Here is a 25,853-nt window from a genome sequence, read left to right as displayed (position 1 = left end):
GTACTGCAGTGCAAAGAGTATATGTTTTGTTTTTATTGCATCTTCCTTGTTGCTTTGTCTGTTCTCTGCTATACAATGTATTACAAAACAAATCAGAGGGAGTGATTCATTTTCCTTTGTTGACTGTCAGCACTGGCTAATTATATAAAGATGCCCAGAGAGTGATTGATTAGTGGATTAGTCCATTCATCACGATAGCTCAGGATATGTTATTAAATCCCAAATCACTTTCTGAAGAAACATATTCAACATATCAAGGTATTAATGTGTCATATGTTAGAGGTTTATATTCTAATTGATTTTGGTTTTCCTAAAATGTTGATATAAATGTTAATAATTGACAGGTATCTCCATATTAAAAGTCAACGTCAAATGAAGTATGTTTTTGCTTCCTGACCACGGCACTGATCACATAGATAATGAGTCATTTCTGTTCATTTGAACATGAACATAAGAGAGAGGGAAACCAGGACAGGGAAACAGAGTAATGAGTGAGTAAATTAATAACACACAAAAAACAGGAACAGAAAGAAAGAAACAAAGGAAACCAAAGAAGACCTGAAATTGAACTTTGTGAGGATGAAGTCGTGAAGGAGGAATAGGAGGGTGTGGAGGTCTGTGGGGGGTGTAAATGTGACCCAGGGACCAGCGGCTAGTTTGGGGCATAACCTAAGAGTGGAACAAGGGCAAAAAAATAGTCACAGAAAATCAAGAAAAAAAGAATCCAGAAGATATGAAGAGTATTAAATGAATAATTGGTAAGGGCCTTGGATACACTATGCAATCAACATAAGATGTTATGGAAACAAATTCCCTCGTTCTTGAAATCTCTCTTTTTTGCATTTAACTACCAAACTACAATTAAATTGGGAAAATGGTGTCAAACTAAACAACTAAAATAGATATTCTCCAACTACTGGAACATATCAAATAATGCATGTAGAAAAACCAGGTTAGTGACACATTGTGCTGAATACAATTGGGGAAAAAAAAGAAAATAATTAATTTTACTTTAAATATATGACCCTTTAAAATATATGAAATGTACCTTTCCAGGAATTCATAGAGATAGAGTAGGGATACAGAAGAGCAGCTTCACATGTAAAAAAACTTTCTATAAAAAGGTCTTCCTGTACTTTCTAGTATCCTAGGTTACTGTTGAGTAATTGTTTTAATGTTACTCAGATAGACGCAGTTAATCAAAAGCAGAATTTTTTTTAATGAATCTCCTATTCATTCCACCAGGGTCAAAATGCCTATTTGATGGGACACAGTAATCCACTAATGGAAGGCTGGACAGATTAAATGGTAGTTTTTTTCCGACTGCTTCGAATGCATTTCAGAAATCCATATTGTACGGTATCCAAGGGCATCCTTTATTTAAAATAGATCGATTTAAATAGATCCTGGTTGTGCTGGAAAGCATCCTCACTGTTGCTTTCCCCAACCTCTGTATTAAAAAAAATAATTAAAAAAAAGTGTGGGAAGCATAGCAGGGATGTGTTGGGATTGTGGAACAGTTATATAAGCATATATAAAAACCTGAAACGAATTCCTGACCAGCTTTGTCTACAGTATAAGGGAAGAATATGCAAGTGGCCTTAGACATTGGTATACTGTAATGGGACAGAATACAGTGATTTATTATGTTATAGTAGCCTGTAGTATTTTATTCTGTATTTAGCATCACAGCTTTGTTCATAACATATTTTAGATGACTGTCTTTCTAAAAACTGTTCAGTCTTCGTGGCGTCTAGCCCTGGTACTAATGTTACATTTATATCTTCAGCTGCTGCATACTGATGAGTGGATGTTGGGTATATGCCTGTCAATTTTTTTTCTTGGTCGGATGGTTAAGTAATTATTCATTTATTTTAAACATGATCACATTTTGTTAGATTACCAACTGAGAGGCCTCCATCTCTCACCTGCACATTAAAGATAATTGAAATCTAATTTGGCACCAAAACAATGTATTCTGCATATAGTGACACAATTGACTGATTTAAACAGAAGACACCTGGTGCAGACCTACTGCTACACCGTTTGTTAATGCAGACTGGTAGCGTCGAAGGGTTTAATATGGGCAATGACGTCATAACTCAACAATGTGTCTTCATTTAGGATGTAAGCATGTTAAGACTTGTACATCGAGTCTTTAAAATTCATTATTCAGGGGTATTGTTGAAATCAACTACTTATAGCAATCTGAATGCACTGAAAAATGTATACACTGTACTGTACATTTTTAATTTAGTATTTGTAGTGATGGGGTTCCCCTTGAAACTGTTGAATATCCAGTGTTAATAATAAATATTCTCATTTTGTATTTTTGTATGTGAGCTTCATTTGGCAGCAAAGCATGAGCTGAACTTTTACTATACACATTTTTTTTTCAAATGAAACCGTGAGGCAGTTTTCTAGTACCAGTATTAACTAAAAATATAAAAGCTTCAGAATCATCCAGGGAAAACTGGCGTACAATTAATTAAAATCATGTTACTGTACTGTACAGTCTTAAAAAAAACAAAAAAAAACACACGCACCAGTAATTAAGTCTTAATTTAAAAATATATACAGCATTATTGTGAAACCCTTAATTGTTTAGGAAAAGAATAAATCAAACTAACTTAAGTATGCTAATAATATTTTGAGGCTTAATGTATGAGTGAATGAATTGTCATTTGAAGCACGGTTAACCCTAGAGGCTATTTTATTAGAAGAACGTTCTCCTAGGAAGTACTGGCTTGGCTTCACACACATTTCTTCAAGGGGAAATTGCCTCTAGCCAGCCATTCTGCAGCTCATTCCCCACCATTCATATTGCATTATGGGAGTTACTACCCTTACAGAACAGTTAATGGCAACATTCCCGATAAACTATTCTTCAAGATGCCTTCTTTGCCTTTTGGAGGCTTTTTTCGTGCTACTAATTATTTTATTTTTTTTATGCAAATGACTGATTGTCACTCAAACAGGTTCATTGAGGATTCTTCTTATAACAAACTGTAGTAGAATTGCAAAAGCTGTCGCCCCTATTCTAATGCTGCAGCATAGCCAACCTGTCACACAGCAAAAAGCAGCCATTTTTTCTCCTGCAGCAAAACACAATCTATTAATAGCTAGCAAGGCCATAAAGGAGGCCAGAACAGACATTGTTTCTGGGACTGACGGAATAGGAAGACTGAGTTTACCATTTAAAGGAAGGAAACCTACTCTATTAAAAAAAAAAAATAATAATTGAAAAAGAAACTGATCAAGACTGATAACCAAATGTCAATAGCAAAGAAGGGAAAAAGTGAAGATTGTAGAACCAGACAAATGGATTAAGATATGAGATCAAACAGGACAGAGAGATGGTCAAGATATAAAAAAGAGAGGATGCATAAAGTTATGAAAATGCATAAAGCTGATGGTCTGTTTATCACCGTCCGTTGAGACCGGGTGCTCTGTGCAGGAGGAGTAATATGAAGGACTCCATCAGACTGACATACATGAATACCATCTTGTAAAACATCCAAACCTTTTTAACCCATTAAGTTTCATTATCTACTCACAAATAAACACTTGAACACAATAGTATTTATAATTTATTTTCCCCTCCATTATTGTTTCAGATTCTTCCCTCTTTGTTGTGAATCCTTACAAAACACAAGCTCTTCCAACTGTTTTTTTTGTTTGTTTTGTTTTTTAAAGATAAAATATGATAGGCTGAAACGTTTTTAATCTTAATGGACTCATCCAGAACCAGAGGCTTTTATGATTCTATTAAGAGTCATGTCGAAATATACACACTTCAATAAGCAATGAATGTATATGTCTCAATACTTACCACTGACTTTCGAATGCCAATGCGGGGTTTTGGGATGGGTTTGGCTGGTTTATTCTCAAAACTCTCCGGCAGTGTAGATGAACCATGGCCACTTTTTCTGGCTTGCAGGGCTAATTGATAAGCCACCTCAAAAGCCTGCCCTAGCGTCAAAATGATTTCATATGCTAAATTCTGTAAAATAAAATCGAAACAGAGAGACTGTGTTCAAGTTCCATTGAACTAAAGTGTCACACAGGATCAGTATTATTTAAAACACTGAACATAAACAGGAAGTTGTTTTCTCGTGCACATAACATGTGCTTGGGGAAATATCCCTGTTTCAGATACTAAAAGACATTTGCTGTTTTTGTTAAATGTGTAATACAAACTAACATTGAACTTAACAGTACAAAAGGTTTGGATTTAAACCACAATATTAACAAGATAAATATATCGAAAAATATATATGATTTAAACTGCTTTTTTTGTAATTCAAACTCTCTCCTCCTCTTTTGATTATAAAATAGGACCCGAGGACTGACACTCACCACATCAAATGCAGTGAACACATGGCAGTAGTGGTGGCTGGACTTCAAGTCTTTTGTGATGTAAGCGAACGTAGAGAGATCATCCGGATCCTGGGCAGCACAGGAGATGTTTCGGATTTCATGTTCAGCAATTATATTCTGTCAAACAAACAGGAAAAATGACCCATAAGAAAAAGCTTTGGAAGGACTAGTCCAGTATAATATTCCCACCGCAATAATTGTATTTTTATTTTAAGCGCCTTTAAATGATAACATCATTAGAGCAGAAACTGCTTATTCAAAATGGTCACCTTGGGGGAAAAAGACCAGTATACAGTATTCTGTAAAGCTTGTTCCTATTACAAGTTTAAAATCTTGTATCATAAGCATGAAAATTAATCATGGTGTTATAACCCCCAAAAGGGAATATTTAATTACTCAAATTTCACAAGCCTGTCATTTAAATTATCATATAATTGGAATAAAATAATAAAGGCAATACAAAAAACATTAGGCAGTATATCATTAATTTTAACCCTCCTTAAATCTAACATTATTACTCAATAATGGTATTTTACTATGGTGCACAAAATCCATCATTTTATTAAAGCTGTACCATTGTTGTAGTGGTCTATCCCGAGTTTTCAAATAGCTTTTTTTCAAACTGAGATGTCATTTTTATTTGACTATGATTTACACCCTAATAATTACCACATTTACTTGGACTGACTTGCCTTATTCGAAGCATCGATGAACTTGACTCCTTTGTACGAAACCGAAAGAACAATTGTTGGAATTTTCTTCATCTGTTCTGTCGACTTCTGTGAAATGCAAAGATAAAAAAAAATATGATCACAATAGAGCAAATACAAAAAATAATGTAAAACAGCAGACATACAATAGTTCAGAATGTATAATTATAGTTGTATGCCCAAACATGCCCAAAAATGGCCACAAAAAGGCAACTTAAACTTTTAATATAATATTTACATTATACGTCTATCACTTCACACAGCACAACACCACTGACTGATAACCACGCCACCTGCCACACACACACACAAAATAAGTCATTCCTTTACATTTCCAAAGGGGTACTGTTTTTTCCTTTTTTTTGTAAAGGTTTGGGACTAAAAGGTAGCTCTTAAAGTCTTGTCAGTAATATTTTCTAAATGGCAATACACTGCTGGTGCCATACAAATGACGTGGAATGACCTAAATCCCATACTGAATGCAAACAGTTTTTCATTAACCCTTATTGTAAGAGGCCTGTAAAAAGGAGAACCTAAGCAGAGTAACAGTAATGTATCAGCAATGGAAAAATCAACTTAATATACATCCCTTTTCAATCCAGTGAAGGAGATGCATAGCGCCGCATACTGTCAGGAGGGTGTGTGGGAGGCTTTTATAGCACTGTTCAGATGGTAAGTTATTTGAGTGACTTAATTTCCATTATAGATGCCTCAACTTCTGCTTTATTGGTCCCCTCATGTAACTATGAGTTTGGAAGGTTTTTTTTGAGGTCAAGTCCATTACAAACGCTTTCCTTTTTAGTTGAAACTTAAATAGTAGCACCAACGTGTCAGAAAAGAAAACAACGACCTGATATTGACTCTGACACTCACTCTCATTTTTGCACAGGCATCCTGGGTTGATTCTGTTCCTCGCAGCTCTTTTACCAACATTGAGCCCAAGTACTAAAAACAAAAGAGAAAGAATGTTTATTAGATGATGAACCCCTTTTCTTATAATGTCTTCATCAGTGATGCAGAGATAAGAGTTTAATGATCCGTTTATTTACTACTTTATTTTTGTAGTAATTCAGGGTAACAGCTCAACAAAAATGATTAGCCTTTTGTCAGTCACCAAGAGCAGATGCCCTAATTAAAGCTCTATAGCCAAGCACACTAAAATAGTAGCCTCATTTACTAGTAATAAATGTATACCATTATGCCTTAATTATGACAATCTCCTACTGATGGACCAGTCTGACTGTCCTCCTAGGAAAAGTGGATCAAGTTATAAAATAGTAAAAATTAACAGCATTTACAAATGCTGATGCCTTGATCTGTTTTCAAAGTAAGCGTGTGTCCCTTAGGATGACATGTTCTAGTTTTCAAATCTTTCTTTTTACCATCCAGTTTTATATTGCTTAGTACAATTAGGCATCAAACACCAATCTGTCTTCCAAATGTACAAACAAGTCTGCCATTAAGTAGTGTATTTATACTGCGCTACAATTTTAATATATCTGTTAATGATTCCTATTTTAACACTAGAACCGCCAGTTTGTAGTCGTGCTGTATATGCACTCATTATAAAAATAAAGTGTTTTATGTTTAATTTTCCAATTAAATAGTGTTTCTGCGATGCAAATGTTAGATATGATGTTCATGAATAAAACTTTTCAATTGTATCCGATAGTATGTCTTTTTCATTTTCATAACAAAGCGGTTTAAAAATGTATGGGCAGCAGTGTGGAGTAGTGGTTAGGGCTCTGGACTCTTGACCGTAGGGTTGTGGGTTCAATCCCTGGCTGGGGACACTGCTGCTGTACCCTTGAGCAAGGTACTTTACCTAGATTGCTCCAGTAAAAACCCAACTGTATAAATGGGCAATTGTATATAAAAATAATGTGTAAAAAATAATGTAATTGTATGTAAAAATAATGTGATATCTTGTAACAATTGTAAGTCGCCCTGGATAAGGGCGTCTGCTAAGAAATAAATAATAATAATAATAATAATAAAGTGACCCACGTGGCAGTTCTAGGTAGTTTGAAAATCCGGCGGTTCTAGTCTTAATCGGTCCATAAAATGGATTAAGCAAGATTACAGTATGTTAATCAGTCCATAAAATGGATTAACCCTTTGCGGTCCTATGTCGGACCTGGTCCGACATTGCAATTATTCCTATCAGGTCCAATGTCGGACCCTGTCCGACATCATCAAAAAGACACAAAAAACAGGTTTTTAGTTGTTTTTTCTACGGAAAAAGCCGAGAAAACCATTCAATGGCCGAGTGAGAGCGTCAGGAGCCGAGACAAGCCGAAAAAAAAAAAACAGAAAAAAAGGGCGTATCTCATGAATAGTCATACTTGCCCCTGGCATCAGATAGGGGCGGTCATAAGGAAACAAGCTGGATGGTACTGCATCAGCGCTCAGAGAATATCACTGACATTTGCAGAGCTTTTTTCAGATGTTATAGTAATAAAATAATGACTTGGATCGCATTATTGAGGCGTTTGGTGATAAAATGAGTGATCAGGAGATGATTGATCGGTATGTACGACTATTATTATTATTATTATTATTATTATTATTATTTATTTCTTAGCATATGTGAAAGCTATAGCGAACGAAAGGGTGGGGCGGGGCTGGAGATGCCTAGTGAGTGCTTTGTTGATATGCAGGGCCTTTTAAACCCGTTTGACTGTTGGGAAAAAAAATACTTTTAAACAGCGCGTCTAAAACTAACTGCGTGTGTGAAAATAAATTGGGCCTGACGCGCACTTAATAAATTGACTGCAAAGGGTTAAGCAAGATTACAGTATGTGCAACTGAAGACCATACATAACCTGTGGTAGCCTCTACTGGTCCAGAAAATGAAGAGATTGCTACCTTTGTTTTAGCCAGCATACAGGTCAAACACACAAGCTTTTGTGTTTTATTAATTTGTTTGTCTGAAAAGGGTACACATTTCTAAATTAGGAATACCTTTACTGCATTTTACTGTAAATAGCACAGTACAAAAGTGTTCTTTAGGCACCTGTCTCTGTATGTTCATTAAGAATGTCATATGCTGCTCTTCTTGCCAAACTGACTGTACTCAGTAGCAGAACCAACTGTGATCTAGAATCAGCAGATGCCAATCTCCCTCCATGATGGAAGACGATGCCAATCTCCCTCCATGGTGGAAGACGATGCCAGTCTCCCTCCATGGTGGAAGACGATGCCAATCTCCCTCCATGGTGGAAGACGATGCCAATCTCCCTCCATGGTGGATGTCCTTTCCAAGACATCCAGCTGAAAACTTGACAAAATGTCAAAACATCCTTGCAGGATATTGGATGGGCTGTTTCTACTGTGACCCTCACCTAAATAAAATCCTAATTCTGCTGAATTAAATGCATACGGTTGCTTCTTGATTAGATTTGTTAACTGTGTGCCAGTATACCATATCTGCTCAGCAGCTGTGTATTTACATTATTTAAGCTGTTATAAGAAGTAATTTCTTTGTCTGAATTCCTTCTGTTTCACTTGGCAGTTTTATTGAAGATTTAGATAAAGCCTTTTCTATGCAATTACTATAAAACTTTTTGTAGATTATTGGCAAGTCATAATAACAGTACTTGTTTAAATCTAACAAAACATTTACAAAATATGTTCTACATACCGTATGTGTGATTGTGAATATTTTGTAAAAACTATTCAGGCATCTTAGCATTTGAACAATACTGTTGAGTATTCACATACAATATTCAAAATGCTTTTCACTCCTGATTCTTCAGCAGAGTGACAGCTATGTTCTGGACACAGTACAGGTAGCTCAGAGCTGTAACATATGCCTCTGCGCCCCTGTGGCTACACTTTACACAGAACAGCTACTGCATGGTATTCATACAGTATATTATGATATGAAGCAACAGCAGTATTCATTTTATTAATCTAAACAAAGAACCCAGGCAAATATAAAAAATAATAGCTATTTTGTTTTGGATTTGGCATTCTACAGTGTATGTACACCATTCCACATTGTGTGCCATTGAATTAGAGATTTATAAACAAGATTAGTTATGTTACATATGATACTTACATATGCTTCATAATCACATGACTGGAAAATGAGTTTTTCTGGGTGATGCTGCCAGTACTGAACAGGAGTAGATGACGTGGCTTCATTGGGTGGTCGCAGCGTAATTGGCTCACACCACTCTCCTGCCTGAAATTCAAGACACGTACCGTAAATATATATATACATACACACATACAAATATCAGCATCCAATCATGTTATTTCTTCAGTAGCAGTGTAAAAACTAAAATGCAGGCCAAAGATTTTACATCACAGTTTTTGTTTTTTAAAAGCATCAAGGCAAGGTAGAACCCTGTATGCTTTTAATGTTTTAGTACTGCTTGTTTTTTATGACTACTAGGGTGGAATGGAATATATGACAGGAATGGAGATTTAAAAAATATGTAATCCATATTAAGCAACATTACTCTTTGCCCTTCAATCTTAAAACAAATGCTAATCCAGGAAGAAGAAAATGAGCGATACTGACCATACTGACTTGTGCCATCTGTCTCTCCAGCTTTGACCTTGGAACATCTTCAAAGTAGTTTTCATTTCGTCTTCTCCTTGCATCCGCCTGCATTATAATTTGAGGGATGTCCAGTGAGCCACCGGTAGTGTACGTGTTTTGGCTGAGGGATGGGGAGAGCTGGGGAGGAGTGTGGTTTCCACTTGGTTCCTAAGAAATGAAGAATCATCTCAATGTCACCCACATAACCAAAAGGTATCAGACCCTTTAGAATCTGACTGATTACTAAAGGCAATACATTGTGAATAAAAAGCAAAGATGAATAATTTAGCTGAATGGAAATACAGAAGTGGACTATGTGAGATATAAATAATAATATCTTGGGAACAATTAATAGCTTTCTTTGTACTTCATTTACAAATCAATCAACTTCAACACTGGAAAAGTGATACTGTTTCACATTATACTAATTTGCAAAATGGAAATCGGACAAATATTGATGCCTATTACAGCAACAGACCAAAGCCATATTCATGACATAACCAGTAGAAGGTTTGTTTTGATATTAACTTGGCCCACAGGACAGTTTCACCTACGCTACAGACCAACATTTGCAGCTTGGAAGGGTATTAGCAGGACACTGAATTAAGGTGCTTTAAGAAAGCTAACGAATGTCAACCTTTTACCAAGCTGACAACAAGAAGAGTGCCAATGAATTCAGTAAAGGTATGCGGATTAAGCAGAGCACCTCCTGTATTGCTACTACTGAATACAGAGCAGTGCACTGCTCTCTCGTGAGTCAAGGGCTTCTCTGAATCTGGAGCTGTTAATCATAAATACTAGGGGTGGGCATCGGTATGAAAATTGTATATCGATATTGTGCATGTATTTCGATAGATCATATCGAAGTCTTCCAAAACACAGAAAATATAATATAACACTTTGCAATATGAAACATATAGACGTTAACAGATATTTGCATAGGGAAAGCAATCATTTACTTGAACTTAGCTTCACAATATCCACAAGATCTTGTTCTATTGTTTTACTACTCCATGCCATCATCAGCCGCCTCAAAACCGAAATATTTATATACTTCACTGCGCACAGACTAGCCAATCCGGAAGTAATTTAATCTTCTCTGCGTATAAATGCACGACACAATTAAAAGTATTAAGTATGGTGTCATGCTGAATGTTGCATTATTTTGAGATGCGTTTTGATGTTTTAAAAGTACATCTCATTTATAATGCCAAAAGTTCACATTTTAAAATTACATTAATAACAGTGTAAGTAACCGCATGGAAAAAATGCAATGAACCACACTGACGCATGCGTATATCTCAGAATAATCCCAATAGTGCTTAATGCAGCATGCAAATAGCATTTGGTACCTTGTGAGCACGTTCTGAATGGAAGAAAAAATAAATGATATATACAGCTATCAAATTATTTAAGCCGATTTTCCTGTTTATGATGTTTTTTTGTGTTGTTTGTTTTTAGGTGTGTACCCCTTTAAAAAAGATGGTCACGTTTCTTAATTAGTTGATGCACGCACTTTTTGAAAACAGAATATAGTTTCCAGTAAGGGATTGGCTGGTGAGAGGAAACAGGCAATGTTGCCAGGTCCGCAGTTTTCCAGCAGAATTGGGCTACTTCAAAAACACAGCCGCAGGAAATATTAAGGAGTTGCGGGTTGATAATGTAATTAGATTGGTGGTATAACTTTAAAAGATTGAACTGTTTTCATGTTTGCAATATTGTTTGGGATACAGTACCAGCATTAGTATTTCAATAACGGGATCACGCTGTAATTCAGTTGCTGGCGTGGTATGAATGTTGATTTGTCCCTTCAGAGCTTCCGTACGAATTTGTTGATAGTGACGTGTGGATGAGCTGTACTGGAGCTTGTAGTTTTTATCAAATTTAAACTAGGTATCTTTTCTTACAAAAGCTTTTGATTTTTTTTTTTTTTTGATGCATAGGCCTACGTGTTAATAATAAGCTTGCTTTCAGTTAAAACAAATAATTGGGCTGTTTTTGAAGTGACTTTGGGCTATAAACCCTACAGAAATCTGGCAACCCTGGAAACAGATGAAGAAATGGGAGTATAGCATACGAGTGAGGGTACACAGGTTGCGGATTTGTTGTTTTTCTTGATTTATAGTTACTGAATGTTTGAAATAGATTTGTTAAATCGGGTTCTTAGAAAAAGAAAAAACGCCGATCAATGGAATAAAATGGTAAAGTCATACTTTATGTGTGGTTTGCGTACGAGACTACGTACCACTCACAGTTATATCTTAATACTAAATAAACTTGAATTATAGTGCATTTGTATTTTTAGCAGTATTATCAATAAAAAGTATGTCTCTGCAAGCGTACGTGAATTTTTTTTTTATCACACGATATCGCAATATGGAAATTATTATCGATATCGAACGATATCGACATCACATCAAAATATCGATATTGGTGCCCACCCCTAATAAATAAATTCCATAGGCCCTTGTGTTACAAGTACAACAAAAACAAGAGAGAACATCTCTATGGATTGAGGACCTTTGCTCAGCCCTGTGAGACTGGGAGCATGCACAACCCATCCATAATGAAATAGAATGTAGCTTCTGTACCACTGAACAGCTACGGTTCATGAATGTAAATTATTCTGTAAATGATGAAATAATGTTCACTTTAATAAACCCATCAAGCTGATGTGTCTAGTGCATTATACAGATCAATCATGTAAGCCTACCAAAGGGGTGATGGTTTTCCTTTTCAAGTGGAATTCTGTTCACCATGCATTTGCTGCAGTCTCCTCACTAACCCAAGCAGTAAATCCACCCCCTGCACACTGAAACCCCCTCCCTAGAACACAATTACCACACAGAAGCCCTGGGGGTACTTAGCATATATTACTGCATTGAGAAGAGTGCTGCCAACACTGCCCCTATGTATACAGAATATCATGCAGTTCATTGCCTAGTCCAGTTTCCATTACTCATCAAGATGATCTGTTGGTGCCGACTCTAGGATTAAACCTTTTTAAAATATCATTTGAAGCACAATAGAGATTTACAGAGCATTACTGACTTTGCCTTAAATAGAAACATTTAAGTGATAATCTTAAAAATAACAGCAAAATGACATTATATACAAATATCTGTAATACAATAATTATGATCAAATACAACCAATAGCACAACAACTTACCCACAACATTTTACTCAAACTGAACAAACTGAACAGCTGGGTGGTATAAAGTGGCTGTATAGGCAGTATTTCCTAGCATCAAATAAGATTGGATTATCTGATTTGGGGGTAGGTCACTGCTTCAATGGTTATAAAACAGGACACTAGAATAACTACACTGTATTTCTTCATTCCTTATAAAAATGTTGTTTTTTCAAAAAGCTGAAACGTCGATTTAATATTTCTTTATAAAAAAAAAAAAACTAACAACAAAGAAAGTTGTTTAACAGGGTGTAGCTGTGATACTGTTATTTGGCAGCATCTTTTCAATGCACCTAGTTGTAGATATGAAGACTTCACTTAGAACAGGCTTTAGCAACAGCAGTTTTAAGCTCATCTCGAGACAGGAATGTAAGGAAATTTAGAAACAGTGATCCTCACAAATATGCTCCAGATCTGGGTATTTACCGATCTCCTCTTTGAATTCTGCTAGTTTAGCAGACCTTTACTGCAGGCTGATGACCAAAGAACAGGTATGTGAGCAGGCATATCTGCTGGGTCACTCATCTTTGCTGGCAGTATAATAGAATGTACTGTAATGCACACTGTACTACCAAGAAATCATTATAAATCATTCATATATATGCCGCTTGCAAAATAACCCTTTCTATTCTATTTTTTCTATACATTTTATACACCAGGCTTATATCCTTGTGAACACTACCTATATTGGGGCTGCTGCAGCTTTTAAAGTACCAGTAAATAAATAAACTAAGTATCTTCACATTTTCTTACTGAACATTCAGTGCACTGAATTAATTGTTCTGTAACAATGTCATCATTGATATACAAAGAAGACATAGTTACATACAACTGGGGCTTGAGGTTTTCGGTTTTAACCGATAACCGAAAAAAACCCAGAAGACCTATTTATTTTACCGATAAATGTCGGTTTGGCAACATATTTTAAATAATGTCAGTCATGCACTACTGTCTTTCTACATAAAGAAAACTGATTTTAGAAGGCGGGCAGTATGCAAAGACATTGCAACTGACCAATCATCAATTTTGTACACTACATAATACCCATAATTTGCATCAATGTGTCATTTGCTTAGCAACAGGCTTAGCAACCAGAAACCCACACAAACAAACCAGCAACATGGCGTCACCAGTTAGTCTTTTGCCGTTACGGTTTTATTTAGTGATGAACCGAAAATATTACTGTAAATATAAAGCTGTTGTACACTTATGCTTCTCCTAATGCATATAAAAGTTTTTATTGTGTACAACGGCTGCCTAATTATTATTATTACTATTATGATTAACATTATTATTCTAGCTACATAAACATCAAACCTTAAATCAGAGTACCATGACGAATGCTTGTAGGAAAAAATGCAAATAACTTCTTGTATGCTGAGATTAATTACTACAGACCGCTAGTCAAATCTGTTACTTCTCACAATTCAGGAACTGAAAATGAATGCAGAGTTCTACATTGCCGGAATCCTAATGCGGACATCCTCACTTCATGTATTCGTTAAAACATACATTCAACGTATTATAGAAACTGAAAATTGATGTGTTTGAGAGGTGTTTATTTTTAACAAGTGAAAATAATCGATTTTGCCAAATAATAATAAAAAACGAACCCCACCCCCTTGAACTGAACAAAAAAAATAACCCGAAAAATTCAGACTGATGCTCTCTTTAGGGATAACTTACCCTCAAGGTAATAGATCTCGGCGGCTTCTGAGGCGGCTCTTCGTGCAGCCTATCTCCGAGAGATGCCAAAACTCGCTTTCTGTGTCCCAAGAGGCTTATCTTCAGCACCTGAAAATTTGAAAAAAGCAATTTACACACACTGCCAAACACAACTAAACAGAGTTCACTTAAGTCTGAAAAGAACCACTAGGATGGCATGCCCAGCTCCTATTATTAACTACATTGCTGTGATACTTAACTCATGCACATAGCCTGTGGCTATGTATAGAAAAAAAGCTTTATGACATAAAACAACCAACCTTCCAAGTGGTGTCTCGCTGTATTTCAAACTGTAAATCCCAAACTAAAGCAGATGGTCTAGCGCTAGTATGAAATATCAGCCGCTCTGACAGCTGATTCAAAGCTCCCACAGTTTCTTTTTTTTACAGTGGTATGCGGCTCTATAAGAGCTAAGCATGCTTTTATACCAGAATCACAGCCACCGTGCAATGAGGAGCCAGATATCAACACATTACATAATTGCTAGGCATGGTTTGTTTTTGCTGCAAGATTTGATGGGATTCACATTCAAGTAGGATCCAAAAAAAACATCAAAAAGAACCTGGAGATGGATTTAACATAGGATTTAATGAGCTCTAATTTCAATGACAATACACTACTTTTACATGTCAGACCACTCTCTGCTTGATCACATTTGAGACGCTTTGGCTAAGTTAGTGTTTTTCACCTCTCTGCAGACTTAAGCAGCTAATTTTATTACCAGGCTTGCAGGACTATTGTGAGAAACAAAGTGAACAGTATGTGTTTATTTATTTATTTAAATTATTACTGTTCAAATATGTAAGAAGTTAATGTTGAACATTTCTCAAACAACTGGAATACACATACTGCAGTTTTCCCAACTCTTGGACTCCTACAGTATATGTATGTGCATTATAACAGACACTATCTGGGAAGATTTTACATAGATTTTTTTTTAATCACCTGAGACAAGAAACTGAAAAGGACATGTTTCTGCAGATCAATGTATCCCTGCACATTTCTGTTGTCTGGCTGATTGCTGGTACAGGAAGAACACCACTGGAAACTGCTCTGTCACAGCCCATTATTCAACTCACAGAATAATAAGCAGCTGGCTTTGCAACACATGTGGCAGTTTCACTATCTTGATTTAATGAAGTTGGTTAATTAGTTAACAGTGAACAAACTTAACTAGTGGCACTTGGTTATGATAAAATGTCAAACATTAATATTTTCACAGCCCGTATCAATGCAATTTTAGCCTTACAATATTACACTTTTACTGAAAGCAACAATGAAAAACTACTATTGTGTATAAAGTATATTACATTTTAATGACTGAAAATACAAACACAACTTCAAGATATATGTGTGCCAATCAGCAAGGAACAGCTCTTACATGAATCTGCTGAATCTACCCAGGGAGGTTTTTATTTAGCATGCAGTTTCCAGTTCTTTGGACAAATAGTGATTTTCTCCCACCAAGTTCACATAACTATAAAAACCTAGCTTGAATGTCCTTGATACAGATTCAAAACACAAGCACAGATAGGGAGGTGCAAGGGTCAGAATACTCACTTTTGTTTTATTTACTGTAAAAAATTGAATTATTAATTTTGGACATCGAATGTCACATTTAAGTTAATGTGAGGCCACCATTGCTGGCAAATATAACCACATCTCAGCTGTAAAAGTATAATGAAAAGATTCCTTAAAACAGTAGTTATTTCACTGAAATGCAACATAATATCTGCATCTTGAATAGTCAATGCAGTGGCAGTTTTTAATTAAGATATTTAAAGGAATTCAATTACAGCCGTCTTGATAAGCTTGAATAGATTTGAGTTCAGCGATGTCTGTGAAATGCATTTTTTATGCCTACCTTTCAATCCCTTTTTTCCTTCACTCCACCAACACACAAACAATGAGAATTTTAGATTACTAACTAAAATATAATTACTTTACCATCATTACAAAGCTATCCTTGGGAGCCAAGCACTTAGCGTGCTGTAATGAATATGTTCATAATTGGGTTTTGTGTGAACAAAACGATTAGTCCTTGTATCAGTCTGTCTGTCTATCCCCACAGCACTTGGCAGAAATGCGGTATCTGCACCACTGTACATGCGCACTCTCAGCAGACTGGTTCTGCTGGCAGCACCCCTTCTTTCCAACAGGAGGAAAGAAAGGGTGCTGCCAACTAGTGACTGCCCATGGCCAGCAAGTCAGCTTCACTATGAACTTTGGACAGCTGACCAGACTGTCTCAGAGAAATTATTTTTAAGATTACAGTAATGTGTCTGGCTTTATTTAACACTAGCTCTAGAACCACATTCAGAATCTCAATATTCAGTGCTGGGGGTGGCTTGGAATCTACAAAGACAAGAATCAACAAAGAACCTAAAATAACATGACACCGTAACTGCACCTCATTGAAACATTCTTGACAACATTGTATTATATTGTATGTTTCTGTTTGTTCCCAATATAAAATTGTAATATGTTTTGAAATGTTATAAAAGGAATTCATTAATAGGCATTTTATTTTTATTTTTACTGTGTCTCAATCCTAAAATTATATCTGTAGGTTCCAAACGCCTAATTCCAACAGACTCTTTTATTAACTGGCTTCTCATCAGTCTTGTCAGAATAGCTCATTGTGATAGAAAATGTTTTTCCTTCAGCACTGCTCATATGGAATAGACGGATGTACATGCCTTTATCAGTTAACATGACTGGAATGGGCTATTCAAAAGGCAAGAAAAGAAAAAAAAACCCAGCCATCTATAATAACGATCTGATGATGAATTACAGCTTTTCTGCACTCACAGCAGCATGAAATACACTCTGATTAAAACACAGTTCATTATTCATGTAAAACTCATATTACATTTTCATGGTTCCCTTCTCCATATTGTATAGTTTTGTTTTGTTTTTACTCTCTGTCGTTCCCAGCCATATCTTGCACAATGTATGCAACATGTGATAGATCCTTGCTTTTTGTATACTCCGAGACAAATTGTCACCTTTATCAGTGAAATAGACCACCAACAGTGTTTAAGATGTAGAAACTGTGTAACATTTTAAAATACGAGATCTCTAATTCAGCCCAAGCCTCCTGGAAACCCTCAAGCACATTCAGATTGACAGGGCTGCAGTAGAGCGAGATGCAGCAGCCTCTTCCTTTGGAGTTCACTGTACTGCACAACTCACTATATAGCCGACTCTTGCCACAGACAGTACTGCTGCAGGACATACAGCAGCAAATGGCAACATCAGCAATGTCATTTAAAAGTCTTTAAAATACTAGTAGGGTTTTGTATCATACGGATGATTTGCATTCTTCGTGTGCAGAATGTATGGGTTTTAATTTTCCTTACAGAACCGCTGGAATCCTCCTTGACAAAATAATCTTTTAGGAAAACCTTACAAGTTACTACTGATGTTAAAAAATAAAATAAATAAATAAAAACTTGCATGGTTTCTTTTGCTGCACATTGGCGATAGATATGTTATGATGGGTCGATCAAAAAAGACCTCACTATAAGGTATTGACCTTTTTATAGACATAACAGCAATCCAGTTTTGCAGTGAGGGTCCTTGGAATCTAACCTAGATCTCGCATACAACTAAAATGTGTGCTGTTCTTCTCAATCATTAATATATATATATCTTTATGCTTAAGATAAGTGTGTGTAGCTTTTACGGGCTGTTGCAGAAATAATCTCTGCTCAGGACTGCCCAGACAGTCCCAAACATAAAGTATGGCAGACACTTTGTTAAACATGCAAAATGTCCTGAGTACTGAAACCGTAATACATGATGATTAAGACCACACATATTACAGGATAATAAACATTTAAAAAGGTCAATATTAAGCAGATTCAGAGGGTATAAAGTATTAATTTTGGCACCATTTACAGGAGGACATGTACCATTATTATTCTCTGGATGTAGCAGATTTTCACCAGTTTGGTCTCAAGCTAAGAGTACTGGGGGTGAAATGAAGGAGATTTTAATGATACCCTTAACATCTTCTTTTAATAGAACATTTAAGAAAGGCTCAATAGTTTGTACTGTACTGGTATTGTTTACACTTGCTGTGAATTACAGATTATGTTTTTAATATTTGATAAAGGAATATACTCCACAAGGAATATTAATGAGATGCAAATGTTTTGTTTTAAAAATAAAAAACAAGCAATTTCAACATGTTTATATTCAGTGGAGACAGAAAACAATAAATACAGGTCGGAGATAGCCTAAGGGTAGGATTGTTTGGATTAAAATGCAGATCTCTAAAATGTAAAAGCAGAGAAATGTTAGAAACTGGAACACAAATGTCTGATCAATAAAACTGCTCTCTAAAAGATGATCCTTACCATCCAGCAAGGCAGGTTATGTAACATTCTTGCTATCTACAATATATGGGATGTTCAAACCTTCTTTTCCCAAGTGTCTTCATCCAAAGGAGAAAGCTCAACATTACACTGTTTTGAAATGACATCAATGCCCACTAGACCTATCCCCGGGATTCACTACAGCCAAGTGAAGAGAAATGTGCACAGTATTGGATAGGTGTGGTCCTCAAATTTCCATCAAATCTTCTTTACATCGTTTTACTTTCCTTGAGAATCTACAGTATCATAATTATTATAATAAAAAAAGTATCTAGTCTTTAAAGCTATTGTGACCCATTACTGTACATGGATTAACATGGCAAAACAAATATTTTTCAACAAGGATCTAGTATGAAGAGCATAACTAAACTGATCAAAGTCACTTCCACAAATTGAAATTCAATTCACTGTAAAAAAAAAAAAAATCCTATTTTTACGGTAAATTTTGATTAATTCTAGTGTATACTTCTTTATTATAAACTGACATCATTTTTTAAAAGTATTTTACACTAATATTGAACTCTTACCTGTCAAACATGTCAATATTAAGGTAAATTTACCATACAAATACGGTATTTGTAACAGTGCATGGATGCCCACATGGAACCCTCAAATGCTTATACATACTGTTATATTTGCCATACTAAATAGAAAAACATGTACAGCATGGAAGTGCTCAGACTAAGCCACAAATAGAGATATCTGCTGGCTGCTCTATAGTCCTGGTAGTAGATATTCATGTTCCCAGTTTCAACTGTCTGCAGGCAAGTTGTTATTTGTTTTGCCCTGTGGATATGAGTAATGAACAAACAGCTTGGTAAACGTAGGTCATGTACTTTGAGCAATATCCTTACTCAGCATGAAGACAGCCTACTTTTGATATGCAATAACCTGATTTTCTTTGAAGCACAAGTTCAAAACTGACCCATATTATAGTGTTTTTTCTTTCTTTCTTTTTTCTCTCTATATTCTCTTTATTCCCTCTGCATTACACTACACTTTCCTTTGAACAAACTGCTTTGAAAATGGAAAGCAACAAACCTTATTTCAGGGTTGCTGGATTTACAAGAACCCTATGCTTGGTTAAGGTATAGCAATGGAACATCTTCTGACTTGTGATTTTTATACTACAGTTGGATGGTAATGGGCTTTGCGTTATCTTGGACATGGAATTAGCATCTTTGTAACTACAGTAAGAAGAGCTTCAAATTAGAGAGGCAGTTTAGAATCTTATTAGATTAGTGTGCTGTTGAGGAAAGCTCAACAGTACTGAAGCATCTATATTCTGGCTAGCATTTTCTGCAATTCGTCATTACCACAGTTTGTTCAGAAATTAAAAATGCATACAATGAAGATACCAAACCAGAAATAAATACCTTAGACATTTAATGTACTGGCTTGGAAGTAGTCTTTAGTTGTTTTCCTTTCAGTTTAGAATTGTATTTTCTACTGAATTCTTGCCAACACCAATTTGGAGTAAACAGATTGAGAATCTGACCCTTGGTGTCTGTAAAGCTGAGGGAACACAAAGCAACTTTTTCAGGAACAGTGGCTTCAAACCTGGTTCCAGGAGACCCAGTTTTAGGCAACTTTGCTGTATCAAACCCCAAGTCTCTCCTGGTGTGCCATGCAGTTTACTGAAACCTAGTCTCCTGAAACCAAGTTCCAAGCCACAAAGTGACTTCGTGTTAAGTGTTTTAATAATTTGCTTGAGATGATAATGTGTATGTAATACATAGCCTTCAACTGTCTTTGAAAGGACTCTCCTAAATATATTTGTCTCTGTGTAAAATGAATACATGATCTGTCGATGTAGGTGCCGATATTCAAGTGGAAGGGTTTTTTTTTATTTCATTTTATACATAATTGCAGGGCTGACTGAAAGAAATGGATGCTATTTCATGCCTCCCTGTGTATTCAGATTCAGGATTGCCCAACAGACTTAATAAAGAAAACACAACATGAAAGCAGAATACTTCTCAGCAACCTGAAAATCAACTCAATTTGGAAAACAGGACCTTGGAGAATCCTGTGTCTATTTTAACATTCTCACATTAGACATGTGCAAAGGTTGAAAATACTTGTTTGTGATCTACTGGAACATTATTGTAAATACATTGTAGTAGGCAATCCTGGAGAGTAAATACAGATAAAACAAATACATGGATCAAGTTCATAGACAAACCTTTCTTATATTTTCCCTCACTAAAAAGACATGGAATTGTATCTAATCCTAACCGTGTCACTGTCATTGTGTTAGCTCAATATGTTTCTTTGCTCTTTTAAATGGCAGTTCCAAAAAGCCATGATTATCTGAAACACGACATTCTTCAAAAACAAAGCAAATAATCTCCAAGAACCAAAATACACATTTTGGATAAAAACTCAAGTCACGCGCGATATTCATAAAATCGTAAATCGTAATCATACACCCAAAAACTATTTTAATAAAAAATACACACTCTAAAAAGTGAAAAACAACACACACTACAATTGCCAATGCCACCCACTGCTAACTAGACCCTAGAGGATAATCATTTGCGAATAGCACATTGGTGTGGTTTGCTAGACACCCTTCTACATGCTTGTTAAAATGTTACAAGAATCACGATTCTATAAAACAGTTTAACCATGATTCTGAAGCACAGTAAAGCTTTTGATCTTGGGTCGTTAAAGATGTAGTAGTACATTTCTATCCTGCAATATTTTCAGGGGGTACAAAAAAGTATGAATAATTAGTATTGAACATTTTCCCTGTTATGCACACTGCCACTTAGTAATGAGAGATGATTTAGAATGAATGTATGCAATGAGCGACTTTGCCTTTGACTGGGTGTATATCTATTGTTTGTATTGCATATAATCCGAATCAAATACCTCTGGCATGCCAGTTGTTCTCATTTGAGTAATTCATTTGTTTTCTGCGAACATAGTTGACAGCTTCCATAATGTAATTAAGAAACTGCAACAAATGTTACAGTACTGCCCTGTGTGAGTCTGTATGCAGTATATAAAAACATCCTCCAGCACTTCCATGTTGAAATATAAATGAATAAAAAAAAATTATATATATATATATATATATATATATATATTTAATTGTTTTATTGCTTAATTATTCCCTGCACCTGGAGATCATTATTTAAGTAGAACCAGGTGCAGGGTATAAGAGAGGAGCAGTCAGAATGCTCAGGGCTGCTGAGTAGAAGGAAGCAAAAGAGAGGTGCTCTGCTTCCGAGCAGTCATTGAAAAGTAAGTGCTGGAGACCTGCGAAGTTTGTTTGTATTTGTAGTGTCAGGTAAACGGCTTAGCCGTCCTGCAAGTTAGTCAGGGAATGACCTGTATAGTTAGCGCTCCAAGGAGGAGCTAGGTGTTTATTTTGTATTTGTTTTATTTTTGTGTTTATTAAAATATAGCGCGTCAGTGCTTGAAAACACCATTCTTTTACATTTGGCCAAGACTGGACCCACTCACGGGTTCGTTGCCCCTTTAAGAATACGACCCAGCACACAGAAATGGCGTTTTCAAGCGCTGACGCGCTATATTTTAATAAACACAAAAATAAAACAAATAAAAAATAAACATCTAGCTCCTCTTGGAGCGCTAACTATACAGGTTATTCCCTGACTAACTTGCAGGACGGCTAAGCCGCTTACCTGACACTACAAACACAAACAAACTTCGCAGGTCTCCAGCACTTACTTTTCAATGACTGCTCAGAAGCAGAGCACCTCTCTTCTGCTTCCTTCTACTCAGCAGCCCTGAGCATTCTGACTGCTCCTCTCTTATACCCTGCACCTGGTTCTACTTAAATAATGATCTCCAGGTGCAGGGAATAATTAAGCAATAAAACAATTAAACTAAACAAAACAATTAAACAAATCAATTAGCAAATTAAATGAAACAAAGCAATACAATCAAACAAAAAGGTGCATTCCACACATGTTTCTCTCGCAGGGAGGTTTTAACCCCCTCCCTGCTGTCTCTCACAACCCGCTATCTCACTATATATATATATATATATATATATATATATATATATATATATATAGTACAATTAACATCCCATTTTTTATCACTTTACAGCTAATTTTCTACAAAAAAAGCTCTAGTATTGATTCCTCAAGAATGCTTCAGCAAATTTTGATGCGTGGGGTTTTCACTTATCCCCTCAACATGGTTTTTATTTTTTCCCTGTAAACTTAGGAAAGACTGAGCACAGTGTCCCAGGAGTTTTATTATTCACACGGATCATCATCATTTGTCTTCGCCAAATCAGGAAGGATTTGACACAAGTTAATTAAGAATGTGAAACATATAAAATACGTTACCCTGAGGTTTTCAGAGTTAGGCCTAGGGACACAATTTATTCTGGGGACAATGTAAAAGGCAGTTGTATATTTATTATTAGAAAGACAAAGAAACATCTTGCTTACAAAAGAACTTAAATGATAGAATAATCTTATGGTAATGGCTGTATTTACACATTGTTTCAAGGGAAGTGAACCAATCCTATGGTATGAAACTGCAGCCCTCATTAAAGAAACAAGCTGTACTGCTGAGGCATGGCAAGCTACACACACACATTAGTGCACACATCTCCAAATGATGAAGGTCACCATTTGAAAATAACACATTAGGAATCTGTTAACCACCAGCGGCCATTGGGATAAAAGGTGATTTAATTGAGGTGACCTGGTTCGGTTCTTATATATATATATATATATATATATATATATATATATATATAAAATCAAATGGCAAATTACTGAGAGCAAGGCATTGTAAGCGACAATGCTGAAAGAATGGTTTGCACTATTTGCACCTTCCATAAATCAGAAAGCATTTTACTCCCCCTGAAGCTAATAAGGAGAAAAGAAAATTTGAAGAAAACAAATGTGTAGTTACCATGCAAACAGATTTAAAATGTCCTATTGTAATACATTTTAAGGTCAGACGGCTCACAAGTTTGTGAGTGTTTTAATTGTATGTGCAGATGTACTTGCATTTCTCTTCAACAGTACAGTAAATTTAAGGTATGTACTAGTGTACATCAGAGTGTCTACAAGCCGAGACAAATGTTCTTTATAAAAAATCTTCGATATCTCATTTTCTGAGCAGTAAAGTGCTGCAGCATTTTTTTAAACCCGTACTATTACCCAGTGGCATGATTTACATGCAAGAAATTAGCATCTATCAATAAAATAACTCCAAAATGGGACAGATAAGGACATTAACCACTATAACCTGTACGCAGTGAATAAGCCTTCCATATACAGTAACTCTTTACCTTTCCAAACCGTAATCTTGATGCAACATATACAAATGCATACATTCCTATTAAGCATCGTAGTTTTGTATGCACCATCCTTTTTTATTTTATGTAATTTTAAAAATAAATAGCACACAAAATAATGACATTAGGCTATCTTATGTTCAGTAATAATGGCCCTTTTCAGCTAATCTGTTTTTAAATAGCAAGTAATGTACAGACAACTGGAGTGAGAAAATGAGCTATTCTGTTACCTAGCAACTATGCAGGGAACTACTGCTATGCACACAATGCATGAGGTTGTAAGTTGAACTTAAAAGCAATAGGCAATGACCTTATGATTTAATATGCTTTTAACAATTCCAGTGTATAGTTTGTCAGTTTTTATTTGAAATTTCTTAAATATTTTTAATTTCCAAATAGGAAACAAACAATCAGAGGATTTATTATTATTATTATTATTATTATTATTATTATTATTATTATTATTATTATTATTATTATTGTGTGGGAGTCAGCCTGTGAAATAATAATGCTGCCAATTATAATTTTGATGTATTTATACCATCACTGTTTTAAAGTGCATTAAATATATATATATATATATATATATATATATATATATATATATATATATATATATATATATATATATATATATATATATATAATATATATAATTATACACACACACACACACACATTACATACTTCTGGACAGCATTTGGAAGAAAATGGACACTTCAGACAGGTCTAATCTAAATGTAATGCTTTAGAATCCAAAATGGTATAGCTGTGAAATGTGATGCACTGTAATACGTTTAGGATATCTCTGGATTAAATTATGACCTCAAAAAAAGATAACTGTAGCTAAATATGACCCAAAAGCCATCATTACTGAAATGACCAATTTCAAGCAATTCACTATTTTATGATTTCAGTGTTATGAAAGTGTAACATATAATGATGCAATCAATGACATTGGTTTGTATTATTTCCATGCATATTTATTCCTGGTATGTTCTACTATTGTACAGTATGTGATATGACTGAGAGAGCTTTTATGGGCTTGGGCCCAGGTAAGGTATAGGAACTGGAGTCCAATGTAGACAGGCATAAGTGAAAATGAATGGCTGCTCAGTGCCTGTGTGAAACAAATAATTCACAAACCTACAACCTCAGCTGGCATTTACTGCAATTTAATAGAGGAGCATCTGCTCAGAGAGGCCAGAAGGACACACAGTTTGAAGAGCGAGAGTAGAAGGCTGGCAAAGAGAATAGGAGCTACAAATGCTAGGACTGAACTGTTTTTGCAAGAAAGAGCAGATCTTTTAGCTAACTGCTACATAGTTCAGGTATGCATTCTATATGTTCTATAACCTAGACCCAATATATAAAGCAGATCAAATAAAATCTTAATTTTGCCCCATTTAAATTCGTATTATGCGTATATACTCATACAAATATCATCATTTTATAATAGTTTTAGATTGCATACCAAATGTATTTAATTATTTCTACATCAACAATAATGCAGTTTGTCCATGGGGTTGAAAAGCACAGTGGATAAGGCAAATAACATTTGTATGTGTTAAAGTAAAATAACAGCTGCTGTAGATAAAAATTTTCCACTAAAAATA

The 25,853-nt window shown here is 35.4% G+C and overlaps 1 protein-coding gene across 7 annotated transcripts in view; it reads right to left on the bottom strand.

Annotated features, from left to right (window-relative positions):
• anks1b (ankyrin repeat and sterile alpha motif domain containing 1B) overlaps positions 1-25,853 on the bottom strand; it is a 209,180-nt gene that overhangs the window by 2,858 nt on the left and 180,469 nt on the right. For 4 of the 7 annotated variants that reach the window (XM_059026992.1, XM_059026993.1, XM_059026994.1 and 1 more), the window contains 7 exons: positions 14,521-14,628; positions 9,622-9,810; positions 9,154-9,279; positions 5,964-6,035; positions 5,073-5,159; positions 4,360-4,497; positions 3,833-4,003 (listed from right to left, as the gene is read on the bottom strand). In XM_059026992.1, coding sequence (XP_058882975.1) covers positions 3,833-4,003; positions 4,360-4,497; positions 5,073-5,159; positions 5,964-6,035; positions 9,154-9,279; positions 9,622-9,810; positions 14,521-14,628 — 891 coding nt within the window. Of the gene's footprint in view, positions 1-558; positions 670-3,832; positions 4,004-4,359; positions 4,498-5,072; positions 5,160-5,963; positions 6,036-9,153; positions 9,280-9,621; positions 9,811-14,520; positions 14,629-25,853 lie in introns of all 7 variants that reach the window. The other 3 variants (XM_059026989.1, XM_059026990.1, XM_059026991.1) reach the window with 1 other exon arrangement.

The sequence above is a fragment of the Acipenser ruthenus genome, chromosome 7 (genome assembly GCF_902713425.1).
Source record: "Acipenser ruthenus chromosome 7, fAciRut3.2 maternal haplotype, whole genome shotgun sequence".
NCBI lineage: Eukaryota > Metazoa > Chordata > Actinopteri > Acipenseriformes > Acipenseridae > Acipenser > Acipenser ruthenus.
The sequence above is the reverse complement of the archived record's forward strand: the minus strand, read 5'-3'. Positions and strand labels throughout refer to the sequence as shown.